At 45.0% G+C, this 20,586-nt stretch overlaps 2 protein-coding genes and 1 long non-coding RNA gene across 6 annotated transcripts in view; all 3 read left to right on the top strand.

Annotated features, from left to right (window-relative positions):
• Positions 1–7,725: 7,725 nt before the first annotated feature.
• LOC121706450 lies at positions 7,726–8,215 on the top strand. The gene is made up of 2 exons (XR_006031054.1): positions 7,726–7,804; positions 8,140–8,215. It is a non-coding gene; the product is annotated as an uncharacterized LOC121706450 (long non-coding RNA).
• Positions 8,216–8,959: 744 nt separating this feature from the next.
• LOC121706442 (ADP-ribosylation factor 3) lies at positions 8,960–15,849 on the top strand. Its single transcript, XM_042088189.1, has 5 exons — positions 8,960–9,063; positions 11,078–11,328; positions 11,658–11,768; positions 11,923–12,047; positions 12,678–15,849. Exons 2-5 carry the CDS (start codon positions 11,181–11,183, stop codon positions 12,837–12,839), a joined length of 546 nt encoding a protein of 181 aa, XP_041944123.1. The 5' UTR covers positions 8,960–9,063; positions 11,078–11,180; the 3' UTR covers positions 12,840–15,849.
• A 3,790-nt stretch (positions 15,850–19,639) lies between these two features.
• erbb3a (erb-b2 receptor tyrosine kinase 3a) overlaps positions 19,640–20,586 on the top strand; it is a 25,035-nt gene continuing 24,088 nt past the window's right edge. For all 4 annotated transcript variants that reach the window (XM_042088149.1, XM_042088150.1, XM_042088152.1 and 1 more), the window contains exon 1: positions 19,640–20,197. In XM_042088149.1, the coding sequence (XP_041944083.1) occupies positions 20,116–20,197 (82 nt within the window). In that variant the 5' untranslated portion in view covers positions 19,640–20,115. The remainder of the gene's footprint in view (positions 20,198–20,586) is intronic.

The raw sequence follows: 20,586 nt of genomic DNA on the forward strand, positions 1-20,586 counted from the left end.
CAAGTTAAAGGTAAACTATTCAGTATTGGCAATTTCCTTACTGTTTTTTTTTTTTTGGTTTTTGCTTATTTTTCGCTTGCTCTGTCATGACGAATGGCTGAGAAACTCTATACCTTTTTCTAGCCGATGCCTGGCGTGTATGTGTATTTGAATGCAGTAAAGCAATTCGTTACACTCGTTATACTTCCTGACACTGAGGCCGTCGGCCCGCCGGCCCACAGTTGCAAGGGTGGTTTTTCCGCTCACAGGCACTAGGGGGAAGCGAGACGGCCACCATTCAACCCGAAAAAAGTCATATAACCATTCCAATGACTCTGAAGCTGGTAAATGAAGGTAAATTAAGCTAAAAAAACTTGCATATTAAGCTAAAAAACCTGCACAGTGTGCCTTTAATTAACCACCAAAATGGCTTTGAAGCTGAGCTGCCTGTTATATTAAGGTAAACACATGGCATAAGATGCCTTTAAGAAACCACATATCAGACAGTTTTTGTTTGATTAAATAATCAATTTACTGTTGTTTTGGTTGGTAGACTTACCACCTATAGCTGAAAGGCACAACGGTTATGATACCTTTCAGATTTCAACACTATGAGGGTTTGTATTGACTGAATTCAACATTTAGTGTAAATGTCACATACATTTTTGTCATGAGCCCTCTCACTCCACCGGGTTACCACCTTAATTGGTTTCCATTATCTTCCACTCTGCTCACCACTCTCTCTACTCAGCCTAACTAGCTCCACCTGTCCCTGCTCTGCTCTGCTCTAATTACTCTGCCAGCTGCGCTGCATTACCCACTAACCTCTCCCAGTATTTAAAGCCCTGTCTTTCAGCTCTCCTTTGTCAGATCGTCTGCAAAGCTCACACCTGGAACCTGTTTGCTCGCGCTTCTGGCTCACTCTTGTTTTGTGACCCCGGACCTGCCTGAATCTTGGATACTCTTCTGCCCCAGAAAACCAGACCTGCTTTCTGCCTTGCTACTACGAATTTGGATTTCCCTTGAACTGTACTTCTGCCTTGTTTCATCCGCCCTGTTGTGTCTGTGTTCCCCCCCCAGGACTTCCGGACCACCCACCACCGGCGTCATAGGACGCATCGCTGCCACTGGGTGGGACACAGACACAGCACATTGGACGGAACCCCTGTATCCCTGTTATTCCCAGTAACCCCTGGAGCCTTCACTCACTCCCTACTTCCCTTTTCCCTTAAGTTTAATAAACTTTCTGGTGTGACGCAATTGTGGTCCTCTGGTCGTCTGTCTGAACCGTGACAGTACGATCTGACCATCATGGACTCAGCGCACACTTCCCCCGACATGGAAACCGACGAACCTGAGCAACCCACCGCCATGCAACGCCTGGAACACACTGAGAGAGGGCTAGCCCGCATGAGCGGCGACATCACCTCCCTGCTTCAGGTCGGCCACCAACAGCATCAGCAGTTCCAGCAGCACCAGCAGCAGTTCCAGCAGCAGCAACAACAACTCGCCATGATCATCCAACTCCTCCCCAACCTTACCCCAGCCACTCCGCCCACCGGCCCAGTTCCAGGCAGTCTGCCCACCAGCCCTGCCCCTGAGTTACCTGCCCCGGTCATTGCAGCCGCTGCTCCGGAACCCAAGATTGGAAACCCCGAGCGGTTCAACGGCGATTCAACCCAGGTCCGGCCATTCCTGACTAGCTGCCGACTTCAGTTCTCCTTGCAGCCAAGGACCTTCGCCACGGAAGGGGCTAAAGTTGGGTATGCCATCACTCACCTGACAGGCCGAGCTCGACTCTGGGGAACAGCAGAGTTCGAACGTCAAACCCCCGCATGTGCAACCTTCAACCTGTTTGCTGAGGAGATGCTGAAGGTGTTTGACCTGGATTCACCAACCGCAGAGGCGTCTCGTGAACTGTTCAGTATTCGACAAGGCAGACGTACAGTCGCAGACCATTCCATCGACTTCCGAACCCTGGCAAGACGAAGTTCTTGGAACACACCATCGTTGGTGGACGCGTTCTTCCATAGCTTGGCCGACTATATCAAGGACGAGTTGGTCTCCCATGAACTGCCTTCCACTCTTGATGAAGCCATCGCACTGACTGTCCGGATCGACAGAAGGATACAGACCCGTCGTCGTGAGAGGGGGCGCCAAGGTCCACCAACTACCGGCATTCGGAGAGATCCGACGGGGCTCCTGTCATCTACTGCCACTCACCCAAGTCAGCTTGACCAGTCTGAGCCCATGGAGATTGGGCGAGCCTCTCTCACTCCTGCAGAGCGCCAGCGCCGCTTCACCTCAAACCTCTGCCTCTATTGTGGAGGTGATGGACATCGTGTGGTAACCTGCCCTTTTAAAAGCCGAAGCTCACCGGGCATAGGGGGAGTCCGGTTGAGCTCAATGACCATCCAGTCCTCCAACCGCAAACCCCTGCTGCAAGTTCACCTCCGCCTCTCTGACTCAACTCACACCCTGGCTGCTCTGGTGGATTCTGGCGCCGAAGCCAACATAATGGACATCAAGCTGGCACGCCAACTGGGACTGGAGAACCACCGTTTGACACCTCCTATTCCTGCCCGGGCACTGGACGGACACTTACTCGGATCGGTCACTCATGTCACGGCCCCGGTCTCGATGGGTCTGTCCGGAAACCATCAAGAAACTATCCAGTTTCACCTGCTCCCCTCTCCAGGCCAACCCCTCATCCTGGGTTACCCATGGCTCCGCCGGCACAACCCTCAGCTCGACTGGGTGACCGGGGTGATCAGGGAGTGGGGGGAGGACTGCCACCGAACCTGCTTGCTTGCTGCCGCACTACCCCCTCGGCCAGTACCCACTAACTCCGCTCCTGACCTCTCCAATGTCCCAGAATGCTACCATGGTCTCAGAGAAGTGTTTAACAAAGCAAGAGCCACATCTCTGCCCCCTCACCGACCGTACGACTGTGCCATCGACCTCCTCCCTGGAACAGCCCCTCCAAAGGGCCGTCTTTATTCGTTGTCTGCTCCTGAAAGAAAGTCCATGGAGGACTACATCAACGACTCTCTGTCCGCAGGATTAATCCGTCCATCTTCATCTCCTGCTGGTGCTGGCTTCTTCTTTGTGGGGAAGAAGGACGGATCTCTTCGCCCCTGCATCGACTACAGGGGACTCAACGACATCACAGTGAAAAACCGTTACCCTCTGCCTCTGCTCACCTCTGCCTTTGAGTTGCTCCAGGGAGCCACTGTTTTTACCAAGTTGGATCTCAGAAACGCTTACCACCTAGTGCGGATCCGGGAGGGAGATGAATGGAAAACCGCATTCAATACACCAACAGGCCACTACGAGTATCTGGTTATGCCTTTTGGCCTCACCAATGCTCCTGCTGTGTTCCAGGCTCTAGTGAATGATGTGCTGCGGGACATGTTAAACAAGTTTGTCTTCGTTTACCTGGATGACATCTTAATCTACTCCAGAAACCTGTCTGAACACACCCGCCATGTCCAGCAAGTCCTTCATCGTCTGGAGAATTCCCTCTACGCCAAGGCAGAGAAATGTGAGTTTCACGTCAAGACAGTGGCCTTCCTGGGGTACATAGTGGCAGAGGGAAGTATCCAAATGGATCCTGCCAAAATATCAGCAGTCACTTCATGGCCAGTTCCGGAGAACAGAAAGAAGCTGCAACAGTTTCTGGGGTTTGCTAACTTCTATAGAAAGTTTATCCGGAACTACAGTACCATTGCTGCCCCTCTCACTGCTCTAACCAGCACCAAGCAACCCTTCACCTGGACCCCAGCAGCCGACAAAGCCTTCAGTACCCTCAAGGTAAGGTTCACCTCCGCTCCCATCCTCCAGATGCCTGATGTGGACCGGCAATTCATTGTGGAGGTGGACGCCTCGGATGTGGGAGTTGGTGCTGTGATTTCTCAGTGGGCTGCGGAGGATAGGAAGCTACATCCCTGTGCCTTTTTCTCACGTCGGTTGTCCCCCTCTGAGTGCAATTACGACATAGGGAACCGAGAGCTGCTGGCTGTGAAGCTTGCCTTGGAGGAGTGGCGTCACTGGCTGGAGGGGTCCACCATTCCATTTCTCGTTTGGACCGATCATAAGAACTTGGAGTACATCCGCACGGCCAAACGGTTGAACTCCAGGCAGTCCCGCTGGGCCCTGTTCTTCACCAGGTTTAATTTCACTCTGTCATACCGGCCTGGATCACGCAACACCAAGCCAGACGCCCTCTCCCGTCAATTCCAGAAGGATGACACCCCCTCCAAGGATCCTGTGTCGATTCTGCCAAGTCCCTGCATCGTAGCAGCTCTGACCTGGGCTGTTGAGGAACAGGTGCTGGAAGCTCTCCGTAACCAGCCAGGTCCCAGCGCTTGCCCAGCTGACCGCCTGTTTGTCCCCGAAAACCTGAGGTCCCAGGTCATTCAGTGGGGACATGACTCCCGCCTAGCTTGTCACCCTGGCTCCACCCGCACTTACAACCTGCTCGCCCAGAGGTTCTGGTGGCCCTCTCTGAGAAGGGATGTACGGGAATTCGTCCAAGCCTGCCCCATCTGCAACCAACACAAGTCGTCCTGCCAGCTCCCAGCCGGATTGCTGCAGCCCCTGCCTGTGCCCAGACGTCCCTGGTCTCACATCGCCCTTGACTTTGTCACGGGGCTGCCCCCTTCAAGTGGCATGACCGTCATTCTGACCATAGTTGACCGATTCAGCAAGATGGCACACTTCGTTCCCCTCCCCAAGCTCCCAACCGCCAAGGAGACCGCCCAGGTGGTCCTGGAACACGTCTTCCGGATCCACGGACTGCCAAGGGATGTAGTTTCTGACCGTGGCCCACAATTCTCCTCCGCCTTTTGGAAGGAGTTCTGTCACCTGCTGGGAGCCACAGTCAGTCTGACTTCCGGATTCCATCCCCAATCCAATGGGCAGTCAGAGCGGGCAAATCAGGAGCTCGAGAAGGCACTGCGATGCATGACCTCACGCAACCCCCACTCCTGGTCGCAGCAATTGACATGGGTGGAGTACGCACACAATTCTCTGACCTGCTCTGCCATCGGTATGTCCCCCTTCCAATGTGTTTATGGATACCAGCCTCCTCTATTTGCCAGCCAGGAAGGGGAGGTTACTTGCCCATCTGCACTTGCTTTTGCCCGTCAATGTCGCCGCACCTGGTCACAAGCCCGAGCCACACTCCTCAGATCCGTTGCCAGCTACACTACCGGGGCCAACCGTCGGAGAATTCCTGCTCCCACCTACCATGTTGGTCAAAGGGTGTGGTTGTCATCGAAGAACCTGCCACTCAGGGTGGAGTCGCAAAAGCTGGCACCTCGGTTCCTTGGCCCATTCCCTATTGTAAGAGTGATTAGCCCAACTGCTGTCCGGCTCCAACTGCCTAATTCCATGAGGGTGCACCCCACTTTCCATGTGTCTAAGATTAAGCCCATTCATGAGAGTCCGCTGGTCCCTGCTGCGCCTTCTCCTCCTCCTCCACGGCTCGTCGATGGTGGTCTGGTTTACACCGTCCGCCGCCTGCTTCGGTCCAGACGGAGGGGTAGGGGTCTCCAGTACCTCATTGACTGGGAGGGCTATGGACCTGAGGAAAGGACCTGGGTCCCGGCTAGTCGGATTGTGGATCGGACTCTCATCACCGCCTTCCACCAACGGCATCCTGATCAACCTGCAATCCGTAGGGGCCGCCCCAGAGGGGTCCCTGACCGTCCTGCCCGCTCGGCTTCCTGTCCTGTGCCTGACCCTGTCTCGGGACCTGTCCCATCTCCCGACCACGACCCTCCGGCTTCCTCCGAGGATGAGGACGTTCACTCGGACCGTTCGGAGGAGTTCTAGCCCTCCTCCGGCTCCCCTCCTCCCGCCCGGCGTGGTGTTGCTCTTGGGACTTCTGGGGCCGTCCCTTGGGGGGGGGGTTCTGTCATGAGCCCTCTCACTCCACCGGGTTACCACCTTAATTGGTTTCCATTATCTTCCACTCTGCTCACCACTCTCTCTACTCAGCCTAACTAGCTCCACCTGTCCCTGCTCTGCTCTGCTCTAATTACTCTGCCAGCTGCGCTGCATTACCCACTAACCTCTCCCAGTATTTAAAGCCCTGTCTTTCAGCTCTCCTTTGTCAGATCGTCTGCAAAGCTCACACCTGGAACCTGTTTGCTCGCGCTTCTGGCTCACTCTTGTTTTGTGACCCCGGACCTGCCTGAATCTTGGATACTCTTCTGCCCCAGAAAACCAGACCTGCTTTCTGCCTTGCTACTACGAATTTGGATTTCCCTTGAACTGTACTTCTGCCTTGTTTCATCCGCCCTGTTGTGTCTGTGTTCCCCCCCCAGGACTTCCGGACCACCCACCACCGGCGTCATAGGACGCATCGCTGCCACTGGGTGGGACACAGACACAGCACATTGGACGGAACCCCTGTATCCCTGTTATTCCCAGTAACCCCTGGAGCCTTCACTCACTCCCTACTTCCCTTTTCCCTTAAGTTTAATAAACTTTCTGGTGTGACGCAATTGTGGTCCTCTGGTCGTCTGTCTGAACCGTGACACATTTTATTTAGTGGGCTTTTTTCCAAAGCAATTTACAGTAAAGATAAGGTGTATGTAAAGATAAATGGTGTATGTAAGAATATTCTCCCCAGTTTGCAACCCTTTGGTGTTGGTGCTGTTGGCACCTCATTAGTTAGGCTATACTTTTTTGGCTCTCTGCATCTAGTCATAGACTGTATAGGCACATATATAGAGAGAGGTAGGTACTAGAGATGCGCGGTTCGCGGTTACAGCCGCGGACTCCGCGGTTAAACCGCGGATCGGGCGGATGACGTGAAGAAATATTTTTTTCGGGCGGGTGGCGGTTGAACCAATCAAACGCATCACCCATATACCTTAAAACAACCAGCGGATTGCGGTTACGGTTGAAATAATAGCCCATCCGCTCATCTCTAGTATGTACAGGTATTAAAATGCAAATATATTAACAGCAGCAGGCTACATATACTGGGATCCATAGACTTTTCAGATGTTGTTGACTCTGTTGGGACACTATTGAGTCGTGCTGTTATATACTCATGTTTATTTTAATTTCTCTATAACAAGATAGTAAGTCAATAGACGTTTTGCCTTCAGCCAATTGCCTCTCATGTTCCTGAAGTTTGCATTCAGTGTGTGTGCTCCTGTCCTGGGTCGGATGGGAATCGACCCAACTTGGATCAAGCCAAAAACAGTTCCAGCTAATCAACACATGGCCTCAGGAACAGGGAGAAGGCAGGGGTGGACAGTGATTTTCTGTTAAGCTTACATGCTCTCAGTCTTTCACCAGAATAGTCATCTTAACCTTTAATGCCCCTTTAAAAGATGCATGTCTTGCTTTACCTTGCTTATCTATCTGTCACAAATGAGGACACTAGTCATCCCCTTAGAATTATAAGGTTTTATCTGCGTTCTGTGTGGTTCTGAGATATTGATCTTAAATGTAGGCTATTCCATAGAGGTAAGTGGAATAAAGGGACGTGCACAGAGGGGTTGCTCAGGTTGTCCTTCTTGACTCATGTTGCCCTTCCAATGGGGAAAGCAAATAAATAAATAAATAAATCGTACAATGGATGCAGAATTTCACGTAGGCCTAAAAAAAATCGCAAAAGAAAAAAAAAAAATTCGCAAAGCCTCATTCACTTCCATTCGGCCACCGAACGTGAAAGTCAGTTGGGGAAGGGCAAACTCTGTTTACGTGGCTGCAGCGCTGCACGCGCCTGAGCTGAGCCTGCATAAGCGGCCCTAGAAGGAGATTGTCGCGGTTGTCATGAGACGACTCAACGTTGTCGGAAAAGGTGAGTTTGTGATGTATAACAAACGAACGATCATCGTCATCAAGTTTTATGAAATTAATTAAAATCTTCATAAATCCAGGCTGAGTTTGCCACGTTTAGCCTAAATAATCAGACAGATAGCTTGCAAAGAAGCAGCCTGTTATCACATAGGCTAGGCTACTATTTTTTTGGTAGGCATTAGGCAAACTAAGCTACATGTCTGCTGATAGTTAGTTTCTCACATTTCGTTTTAGCAAGAAGAATGAATGATGGAAGTAATGCATCACATTAATTATTTTATTCAAAATGGTTAAATGCCTAAATCCTATCACTAGTATGTTGGGTATTGTTTGAAGCCAAGATGCCCACTGAAAAGAGTCAGATTCAGGAGAGGGAGAGACAATTCAGGGAGGCAGCAATCACTGCAGGGTTGGCTGCGAAAAAGCCAACCAGCAGGTGAGACAAAGACTTTGCACTGTGATAAAGATGACATGACACTGTGTAGACGAATTGATAAATGAATCACTCATATTTTAGCCTACTAATGGCAATGTTTCATAATTACATTACATTTAAGGTGAGGAGCAGTCACAAGCCTCCAGACTATGTGAGGAAAATGTGGACCAGGAGGAGGCACAGGACAGGAAGGCCTAAGTGATGATCACCAAATATGAGATGAGAGGACCATGCTAGAAAGTACAGGATTAAAGAGCTGCATGCTAAATAATTGTAATCTAAAAAAAACATAGGCTATTTTAGAGGTCATTTCAAAGATCTTGTAAATACCACTAAGGGCATTAAAATAATGATAAGTTAAGGTGGTTGAGTGCTGTATTTCAGTGTTTTACTTATTCTGCATATACAGTCCTGCATATAGCCCGCGAGTTTTTTTTTTTTTTTTCAGGTCAGAGCAACTGCCCCTCAAAATTCCTGTGCACGTCCCTGATTGATTGATAGGTAAGCACAGGATGTAGAATCTGCAGCGTTAGCAGATGAAACAGAGAATCTTTGTTTAGCACAGAGATGTCTTACTGTGGAAATCAGTCCAGTACACACAAACTGAAATGAATGGGCATCAAATAAAGCTCATTCATGTTGATAGTGTTCTTCGATTGCAATTCAAATGGCGTGCTGACGCTTGTCAATACGAGGAAGAGGATATCGCGAGAAAATCCGTATATGTGGCATACCCTGCTCTTTTGTAACGGCGTGGTCCATAGGAAATATCGTGAGACATCGTGCCTGTCGGTGCTCGAATCCGGCTGATGTTAGCGTTGGAGGTGAGTAGGAATGCAGAGGCGAGTAAATGATAAAATTACGGAAAGATATTCAGAAGCTGTCAATTGTTTTGTATTGCTGTACAGTCGATAACAGATAGCTCTAACAGCTGTCATCAGCGGGTCATCGTGTAATTTCAAAGATATCCGCTTTAGACCAGCGCAGGCTAGCTCTGTCATAGAATAAATAGCGGGGTGGATCACCAAGATGCTCTCTCCTTTTCAAATCTTGTCGTGTGCAACCGTGCGCATTTATGCAACGCGTATCACGATCCATACGCGTTCTTAGGAAACGTTCTGTTAAGAAACACATAGCCTATGATAAGGCATTAAATACAATCGAAAAGGTTCGTGAGAGCTGGTGTCCGGTATCACATCCAGAGGTTGGCCTGCTTGCTTGCTAACTGGCTAGATGCATTAACCCACATTCACTCCGTCAACGTGAGGGGAAAAAAGACCAAAGGGTCTGCAATAACCTTGGCATAATTTTGAAGGTGTTGTCTGTATGGTATTATACCGGCATATGATTTGTGATAGAGACATCATTTTCACTGGAAAGTTTCTTCCTTGCCATTCTGTCAATGCACTGCCGGGTGAGCTGCTACCTCGGCGCAGTGAAATAAATGGCCTCCATAATCACGCAGCGAATTGCCACAGAACGCGACTTCACGAAAACCTGTATTTACGTCAACCTCGGACACCATTTATGTGTCAGTAGAGAAGAAATACGTGATCGAATACTGAATAGCCCCTTAGATGGTATATTTTGGTTGAAATGCTGGCGTCCAAGGACAGGGTCGAACGACAGGTTCCGTCAGCACCATGGACAGGGATTCTCCCCCATCCGGTGGTACCATAAGGCCTTTCTGTCGAAACATCCTCTGAAGGCCAAATGCTTAATTGAGCCCTGAATTCAAATGCACGTGTTTTAAGAAATATAGCTAATTACATAAACTAATTTACATTAAGTACATAACATCACCGTAAAGATTTTTCTTTATGCTGGGGTAGGCCTGGTTGTATATTGTAGTGTTTGTAAGTGCCTTACAGCACATAGTGGTTTGTGGATTTTTGTACCTTGAAGATATTGATTTTAAATGTTCTTTAGTCTTGTAGTGAGGTCTGGGGTGCGGGTGGGGTCTCATTTTAGACTTGTAAGGCAAGTGTGAAAGGGACAAATGTAGAGCAGGCAGAACAGATTGTTGCATCCTACAGCCTGGAGACATAGCAGTATAGTGCACTGTGTGTGTGTGTGTGTCTGAATGCAAGATTTCAACCAGGAATTTTTCAATCTGTTTTAACTAAGAGCAAAACACCCTTACAATTTTACCTGTATGTTTACAGTTCCATGGTAACAGTGTTAATGTGATGATCATGCAGTCACTGTATTGCATCTAAAATCTGAAAAGTCTTTGCTCATCCATTCTTATTTGGCAAAGCCTACGCGTGTCATACCAGCTCTATTACCATATAGTCCATGTGTAGGAGGCAATCTGTCTATTTCTATCCATTATTCATCCAGATTAATAAATTATGACACAACTGAGAAGGCCTGAAAATGTTGCGAAAGGCTGATATTTACTGAAGTTGTCCCGCAGTCAATATGCTGTAAATCATAGAAATCTGTACATAGTCTTGTGACTTGTGTTCTGTATCACTGAATGTCAGGCTTGGTCCTTGTGTGAAACGGAAGTCATGGAACTAAAGCTCTGCTCCATGCATAACACCAAGTGTGCAATCAGTGGAGATTTGTTCGCAGATAATGATCCACAGATGCTTAATGCTTAATGCTTGATACACTTAAATTATGCACATGCTACAGGCTTTGCCACCATGATCCACCAGTGGGAAATGCATCCCTTATTGATATGTTTGTTGGTGGAAATGGGATACCTCAATTCAATTAAATGTTTTCTCGGCAAAATTCTCTATACTTCATATAATACTTTGTATTTCGATTGATATGTGCTTTTTGGCATGATAGCTTACAGAAAACATTTTTGTGTGTCCGATGTAGCCTCCATCCCAATCAAAAATTTGAGAAGCAAAGGAATTAATTACAACTCCCCAGAACACCTGCAGACTGTCGTGTCCGGACATTACATCCATCGGCTTGAAGGATGGGGAATATTTTTGGAAACCTGCTAAAGAGTTTGATCGGGAAGAAGGAGATGAGGATTCTGATGGTGGGTCTCGATGCAGCTGGAAAGACCACCATTCTGTACAAGCTCAAGCTCGGAGAGATTGTCACTACCATCCCTACCATTGGTATGTATATTTCCTGTTTTGAAAATAAAATATATGTAGTTCATTATTTATCAACGTGTTGTTTGGAAAGTACTGATTAAATGGCATGCCGATTAGCTGTGGGTTGCGACTGTATTATGGATCACAGTGTGGTTGCTTTATCACTGATTGTGTTGCAGGATGTAATGTTGAGACTGTGGAGTGCCAAAAAGACAATTTCAGTAGTAAAATCCAATAATTTACTCATGGACATCACAGTGGATCTTAACCTGGTTGTATCTGTAGAGGGTGACGCTGAGAAATGGAAGTGTTTGTATGATAATGATATTCTGTTTAACACTGTTGTGCAGGGTTTAATGTGGAGACCGTAGAGTACAAGAACATCAGCTTCACTGTGTGGGATGTGGGTGGCCAAGACAAGATTAGGCCCTTGTGGAGGCACTATTTCCAAAACACTCAAGGTTTGTGCACTAAATTATGAGACACACACATACATACACACATACACACACACACACACTCACATTCACACATACAGTATGTGTGACACATACACATACCCATACACACACACACACACACACTGACACGCACACGCTCTGTGTTCTCCTGCAGGTTTGATCTTTGTGGTGGACAGCAATGATCGGGAGCGTGTGAACGAGGCCAGAGAGGAGCTGATGAGGATGTTAGCTGAGGACGAGCTCCGTGATGCTGTGCTGCTCGTCTTTGCCAACAAACAGGTGCACCTATTATCTCTCTCTCTTTCTTCATTTCTCTCTGTCTGTCTCCCTTTTTCTTTATCTATCTCTCTCTATTTCTTCATCTGTGTCTATCTTTTTTCTTTCTTTTTTTTCCTCTTTATCTCTCTCTCTTCAGGTATTCGTGTTGTATCCACATTGATGTAAACCAGTGTTTCTCAAAGTGTGGTCCGGGGACCACTGGTGGTCCGCAAACTATCCCAAGTGGTCCGCGAGCAGACGTGGTGAAATATAATATAGATGAGTTGTTTGCAATATTGAACCAACTTGTACATTATGTAAATCCAAACAGTTCTGCAACACTGCCTATGTAAGCGGTGCCAATCATATGAATCCTCTGAAACAATAAGCAAGGTGCAAAATTAAATAAGCAAGGTGGTTCAGAGTACACCTATTGTGTAATATACCATTTTTAGCTAGATGGTCCGTGAGGTTTTTTTTTGTTTTTGGTTAAGTGGTCCTTAGTCTGAAAAAGTTTGAGAAACACTGATGTAAAGCAAATCATTTGAGAACCCCTGCTGCACTGTGCATCTGGCCAGAGGTGTACGTCTCTAACTCCAACTATGCTGCTGTCTGTTTTCATCCCTGTGTTGTGACTGCTGTGGACCCCAGGATCTGCCCAACGCCATGAACGCGGCGGAGATCACAGACAAGCTGGGCCTGCACTCGCTCCGCCACCGCAACTGGTACATCCAGGCCACCTGCGCCACCAGCGGAGACGGCCTGTACGAGGGGCTCGACTGGCTGGCCAACCAGCTAAAAAACAAGAAGTGAGCTGCGACCGGGGATTTTAGATGGGGGGGTGGGGTGGGAGGATCTTGTGGGAGTCGGGTGGGGTTACTTTGGGGTTATGTTGTTGTGTTTTTTTTGTTGTTGTTGTTGTTTGTTTGGTTGGTTGGTTTGTTTTTTTTTTATTAAAAAAAGATTGGGTTTCTTTCTTTGGTTCGTCAAAGGCATGGCTAGTGGATTTGTTGGAATAGGCCTTGGGTGGTCTGAGTGAATGGACTGTTCTCATACACAGACACACACACACACACACACACACACACACACACACACACATACACTCACAGCATACATGCTTTTGCACACACAAAAGCAAATATGTATATGTACAAAAAAAATGCGCACACACCATATTTTGTGTCTTTGTTCCTGCGTCCACCTCACTCTGACCTTAGTAACTTATTGACCAATAGTAACGTAGTTATTACAGTCAGTGCAGTACAGCTAAGAAACCAATACAGACTAATAACACAATATACTATATGTTCGCCAGTGTTTGTCTGTTCTCACTGTTAACTGTTGCCTTGATCCTTTTGGGCAGGACTCACTACAGTCACTGCTGACTCAGTGTGTCTGTTGCTTCTCTCCTCCTGTCAGTCCGTCCTAATGGTGACACCTTAATGTAGTCAATCAAACCAGAGAAGATTAGGTATCAGAATTACCACATGAATTGCAATTTAATTATGTGTTAATTTTTATAATGTATATATTGATAAATCTACTTTTTTGTTTTTTTACATGTTTGACGCAATGTTGATGCAGTTTTGCGAAGTTTAGCAGTAATGTTTACCTAACACTAACACACACACACACACACACACTTACATGTACTATACACCTGCACTCCCCCTCTCCCAACCCTGCAGTAGAGTGCATTGTTTACTGTTTGCTTGTTATCTCACGTGAAGGATTGTCCTAGTCGGTGTCTGTGAATGGCTAACTGAGTATGTGTCATTGTTGCCTGCATGCCAGTCTCCTGTGATAGCATAGCTCAGCTGAGGTTAGAGTGCATGCAAATGTTGTGCGGAAGTAGGATAGGCTAAGTCGATGTGGCATGCTCTCTTGTGGTTGCATTGTGTGGACAGTTTGCCGATGTGTTTAGGTAGTTGCAGTAGCCCTATGCCTGGTTAGATCTTGTGATGGTAGTCCTAGCAGTGTTGTGTTCGCTGTTTAGTAATTAGAAACCATGCTAACGTGCTAACATCTTTTTCGCTAAAACACTGCATGGCCTGCATGCTGCACTGCTTCAGTAGGGTAGATTGATGTTGTAGATGGATAGAGAGTAGGTACTGTAGGTGAGTATGGAATGCGCTGTTTAGTCCTTTCTCCAGCTGTTTCTGTGGGTAGGTAGTCTTTAGATTTGTCGTGTCTTCTTGAATAGGCAAATGCTTCAAGGATGCAATGTGCCGTGGTTGCATTTCTTTCTCTCTGGTTATTAGATACGTTTATTTATGAATAGATCTGTCTTCAAATAGATGATGTTAGGCATTAATGTTGCTTTGTGTGTCTTCTCTCTTTGATGCTTTGATTGAGGTGTTCTGTCTTGTGTATTGTTAGTTCAAATAGATGTTCTCAGCTGCTCTCACTTCCTCTCTCAAACACACACACACACACACAAACATACACAAACATGTCACACACACTCATACACAAAGCCCAATGTGTATATGCCTGGTACTGCTAAAAGACAAACTGCATTATATTGCCTCATGTATTTCTTTGGGTTTCCCTCGCATAGTGCTCTATTGAACCATGTGGTGCAGAAAGTCTCCAGAGTATTCTTTATTGTAAATGAATGTTTATTCTCTTGTATCATTTGTTTATATCGATTATTTATTTATTTTCTTCCTTTTTATTTATTATCAATTTGGGTATTTATTCATGTGTTATGTATTAGAGAATGCAATTCTTGTAGAACTGTCCAGAAAACACAACACTGCCTCTATGTGTGTTTTTGTTTCAAATCACAAGTGTATATGTTAGCCAGGATGGAGTCACCTTTCAAATATACAGGTCTACGGCCAGAATCAGTATTCCTACATTTAGAGTTGTGTAATGAACATAGGTGGGAGGGATACCTGGCCACATATTCAGCTAATGGAGACACTTACTCACCTTCTAAGAGAACTACCACTTACCATAAGCATTTTATACCAACAAAGGGAAACACAGTAGGTGATGTCAACATCAACTCTTGTCTTGTATGTGTGTGTGTGTGTGTATACCGGTGTATACTAAATAACACAAATACAAAAAAACAATGAATACAGAAACTGTTCAATAGTGATCGCGTGTTTGGTTTAGTCACATGCACATCAGAGCAGTATATCTGCTGCAATCCATGTGTGCAACTGTTTGAGTTCTGTGGCCTTATATGAAGTTTTGTATGAAACAAATGGTTTGATGGATTGACATGAAATGAACTTTTTTGATTATTGAATTATTTTTATTTTTTTTTTTGCTTGTTTGTTGTCTGATTTCATATCTTTGTTGTTTTAATTCCTGTATGTCTGAAAGCACGACTAAATTGCTCTTTAAACAGAAAAGGATACAAATGCCCTTATTTACTTATATGTGTATGTGTTTAATTTGTTTATTTATTTTCTTATTTATGTATTTATTTATTTTAAACCTCTGTGTTTCTCTTAATTGCAGTGTTACAAGAGTGTGATTTGGTTACTTTTTGGTCGTGGACATTCATAGTGTTTCGGGTTTAAGACAAAAAAAACTTTTTGATGGCTTAGACAGTGTCTGTGAATAAAAATAAGAAAATAAACACATTAAAACCAATCTTGGAAAAATAAAAAGCCAACAACCCACCCCGTAAAAGATACTGTATCCATACTGATAATGACTTTCGTAACCAAGGTGATGCTGATTATTATAATGTGTAGTCATTGGAGTCGTTCGAAGCCGTCTGACCCATAGACTGTAAACTCACACACAGATTCAAATATAATCCCGCTGTGTTGACAATAAACCTGTTTTCTGTATGGCCTGTTGGGTCCTCCATGTCTGATTTCTCTCCTCTTTCTGTTTTTAATGCACACAAGCTTCTGACCACCCCTTTAGACATGGTAGTCACACACATTTACCCCTATAGGATTTAAAACTCACCCAGTGGGGTGGCATTTCATTGAGATGGTCATGTTTGCTATTTTCAACAAATATCTTGAGACCATATTCCATGGCCCTTAAGGAATTGTTTCCAGTGGTTTCAAATGCACTTACTCTATGATAATGTCGCTTTCTGGAGAGGAGAAGTAACATTAAATCTGTTTTATCTACAGTCTAGAAAATAAGAGCAGATGATGACACAGGTCTCTAAAGGGGGTGGATGCTGTGTTGCTCCCCTCCCTCCTGCTTAATGTCTCAATTTTCTCTTGTGCCATAGCGAGCAGCAGCACAGTTGTTTTCAATAGGATATGGATTGATGTGCACACTCTGTGCCTCCTGCTCCGCTGGTATTCAATGGGGTGTTTCCAGACTTCGTAGTAAGTGTTAGAAACAGTGCCAGGCTCATTTATCACCACTCCTTACGTGTGTGTGTGTTATGCTTCAGAGGATTTCTCGCTCAATTTGAAGGCGTAATCATGTAGACAGTTTCTTGCCAAAACTGCTGGTGTATATAACTCTTTTGAGACATAAATCATTTCTTCTCCCGCAGTCAATCAGGTTAATGTTTCTCATATCTTGTCAAAGTTGTTTGGTGCAGTGAGGCCATACTGTAAGTTTCCTTTTAGTTCTAGCAGCGCAGCCTATGCAATATTAAGATGTAAACTTTAGGTGGCAGTGTAACGGCAGTGCTTTACCTCAGTGCTGATACCATCAGTGCTCAACCAACACACATAGTTATTTTATTTTTCTACTAAAATCCTTTAACATTCACAGAAAACATGCCTTTCATTTTATGTGATACAAAACACATAAAAATATACAAGACTATTACATTATAGATTTAAGAGTTGTGGATTTGTTATGGAATCTAAACATATTTATGTAGTGATAGTATGTAGCACCAATACAGTCCCAAATTCAAATCTTATATATATATAAGAATAAAATAGTTTATGCAGGCCTACATTGGTGTTGACCATAGATCGATTTCTGCCATAACATAACGAGTACCATATAAATGTAGTCTGAGTGTCAGCTGAGCATGCTTGAAGCCACACACATCAACCTGGATCAAGACCAAATGTGCTGGAGGCCTGCTTAGGGCATCGCAACAAAAACACGTAATTTGCATTGCACCCATGACAAAAACACACACACACACACACACACACACACACAACATACAACAAAAGCAGCAATGAAGAGTTGATGCTGAGCCTGAACATTGCTGCAAAATGTAAAATACCATGTCTGGTCAGAGTGTTAAATATTACACAACAATCATTTATAACCATTTAAGCAGGCATCTGATATTCTCACATTAACATCAAATTTTTTTTTTACTGTTTGAGACTCTTTCCCTCACATAAATAACTATATCTAATAGTTTGATAGTTTGTTGTGTCTGATTAAATAATACTGTAAGGTATTATTCTTGTAATGGAATTCACCAGTTAATAAATGCTCAAATTACAGTAACAGGTCTTCCATAAAGTAGACTGTAGTGTTTTTGTTAGTAAGGTGAAATATGACCTGTACTTTTGTTCTCAGCTCATAAATTGTGATAAATCATTGTTAATTAATAGTAGATTATTAATGGTTTACTGATTGTGTGTGTGTGTGAGTGAATATGTGAATGTGTGTGTGTACGTTGGGGGGTTGGGGTGGGGGGTTAGCAACGATGTATCGACAAATCCGTCCTGTTTGCTAGTAAGTTATTAACCTCTGAGAATGTGTAGTTATGCCCAAAGCCATGAAGTTTTCCAAACAGTGTCAAGCTGGTAGCCCTATGTCATGTAGACCTCACACTGATTTTGCCATCATATTCTGAGGCCATATACAGTGAAATCGAGATCAGTGACCCTTCGCAAATGAAGCCCTTGTCTAAAAACTCTCAGTCTGTTATGAATTGTTCTCTTTGTCTCAGTGTCATATGAGAACAGTATGTTCAGCCTACAAGGAAAATAACTGGCACGTTGGAATAGTAAGAAGATTTGATGTGCTCTGGACTGGCAAAACAACATGTTATCTGGCCTCATTGTCTTTTCCTTATTAGTCAGAAAAAGTTTAACAACGGGTGAATGTCTATGTACCTGCTCACCTTTCAAGGTTCATTTGTTCACCTTTGTCATGCATTGCTTTTTTCCCTTCTTTCTTTCTCTCTCTCTTGGTTTCTTTAGTACATTGTTTGTTCAATCACTGCGGCGCACTAACTCGCACTTCAGGAAAAGCCTGTTTGAAGAAAAACCAGTTCCCCTCACTAAAAGATCTACACATTTCACCAAACAACATTTATGTAAAGCCAGAGGCACATGCTAAAAAACAATTGCATTTTCTCTATAAGTCGCCTACCTTTTGCATTTCTTTGTGTGTTTCTTTTATTTCTTCACTCAGGTCAGTTGGTGAACTCTGTTCCGTCATGACATGATTGGAAGTCGTCATTTGAACAAAATGAATATTTGTACACTTGAACGTCATTTGAAAAATGATTGACAAGACCAAAAAATGGGTCCATTCATTAATATTTGGCATTAATCGGGGCAACTTTTGTTTATTGCTGACGCACACAAGAAATGCCTCACACGCTCCTCTTTGTGTGAGTGCTTGTCTTGAGGTGCACACGTCTGTCATCCACACTGGTACAATGGCCGCCATTGTCAGAATCGAAGTCAGTCCAGAACCATCAAAGAAAGGACGATTAACCAGTTGGCGATACTGTGACACAATGCAGCCCTTCACAGAAAACAGCCCAGCTTCACAGGCTTCCCCTCACAACAGCCAGCCTTTATCGGCGCTGCCGGTCTGTCTGGATAAGAGGCAAAAGGGACTGGCACAAGGCTGCCACTTCCTAGTGGTGCCTCTGACTGTCCTTTCATTTAATGCTGCGCTGCAATTTAGAGATTTACAATATCATAGCATCTGTTGTTATCATCTTCATATGGACTACATTATTTGTGCATTTTGTGTCATGAAATGCAGCGTAGCCTTGATTTATCCTGCTTATTTCCCAACTCTGTCACTGTGTCATTTTTACATTTAATTGGACATACAGTAGAATTATTACTGCCATTGTGAGAAAGTGTAATTTCTGCTGTCATTTAAAAGAAAAAAAAATGCCACATGCTGGGCAGTACTATCTGCCAGATTTGTTTGTATCACACTTTGCTTGTCCCAACATCAAGGGAATCATAGGTAGGCCTAAACAAATACTGACCAATTATTCTGGTTTAGAATTCACTCCTCAGATCTACCAGTTGACAAATATGATGTAAAAACATCTAAGAAAACAGAAGATGAGAGTGTATGCAAATTGTATGGGGGAATTGACTCAATTCCTTGGTGACTAGCATATAATAAAGTTATGCCAAATATTTATCTAACCGTGAAGTCAAATGCAAACTCCCATCAAGTTTTCTAAGGAAGATGAGGCACATTTTCCACCCTTACTAGCCTGATATTTGGTCAGGCTGTAAATCAGACAATTTTCCAACATAAACAACATGTGCGAATAAACCCAAAGAGGTGTCTGGATAAATGTTTTTTACTTTACTTCAGATGTCGTGATTTGTAGACTCAAACATTGTTTAGACGGTGCGCTCCTTGATTGGTCCTTGCATTTATCTTTGAGCCAATCAGCGTTCACTATTAGTTTTACTACGACGCGGAATTACTGCGGCAACTCATCCACCAAGTTTTTCTTATCTGAACTCTTCCTTGTCCGAATGTAACACGTTTTCTTATTATTGTTTTCTTTTAACAAGTATTCTTCGTTTTAATGAAACGAGAAACGTGGTGTGAGGAACGGCACTCTGATAAAAGCAAGACGATTAATATTCACACTACGGAGGGCTATCAGCCTCTTCGTCTCACTTAGACATGAGGACATCCTTGCGAATTAAACCTTTACCGCACATTGATCCTGACCCTGTGAATATGGACTTTTACTGAATTGCCATCTTTTGACAACGGAGAAGTTGCTTTGGGCTATTTGGATGAATTTGTAATATTTTTTCTGCAGTTCTATTTTTGTGAAATTCCGTGGTAGGACTGTGCGCATCGGAACTTTGACTGTGAACCACTCAATCTGCCTATCTTCATCATGGTATACTGATTGTTGGGTGGGAAGTTACTTTCGCTTGGTTCAAGAATGGCGAGGATTCTTCTGATATTTGCGTTGTGTGCAGCGGTACCATGGTTCACGGGGCCAGCGAGCGCACAGACCCACGAAGGTAGGTGATGTAGCCGAAATGTCAGTCACGTTGTTTTTCCTGATTAATTGTCAGCAAACTCTATGCTTGTGTTTATGTTTGTCTCACCGAGGTTGTCAGTGGGCGGTGGTCCAGGTTGGCTTTAGTAGCCTAGGCCTAGATTGTATTAGCCTTCATCAGTGCTCATTGGCAGTAGGCTACCAAGTGACTAAACCTGTTGATGGTGTTGAACAACCTGTTCGCTGCGCATGCCGCTTCAAGTGTGTACGCCGACAAGTTGGCAATCAGTCAAAAGGACGATCACTGCTAATGGCTGCTATGTCAACTGACAACAGCAAGCTCACCTTGCCGGGTCTCAGAGGGCGTGTGTGTCTTTTGTGCATTTGTTAAGAGAACGATGACAGCGGTGA

This window comes from Alosa sapidissima, chromosome 4, assembly GCF_018492685.1.
Source record: "Alosa sapidissima isolate fAloSap1 chromosome 4, fAloSap1.pri, whole genome shotgun sequence".
NCBI classification, from domain to species: Eukaryota; Metazoa; Chordata; class Actinopteri; order Clupeiformes; family Clupeidae; genus Alosa; species Alosa sapidissima.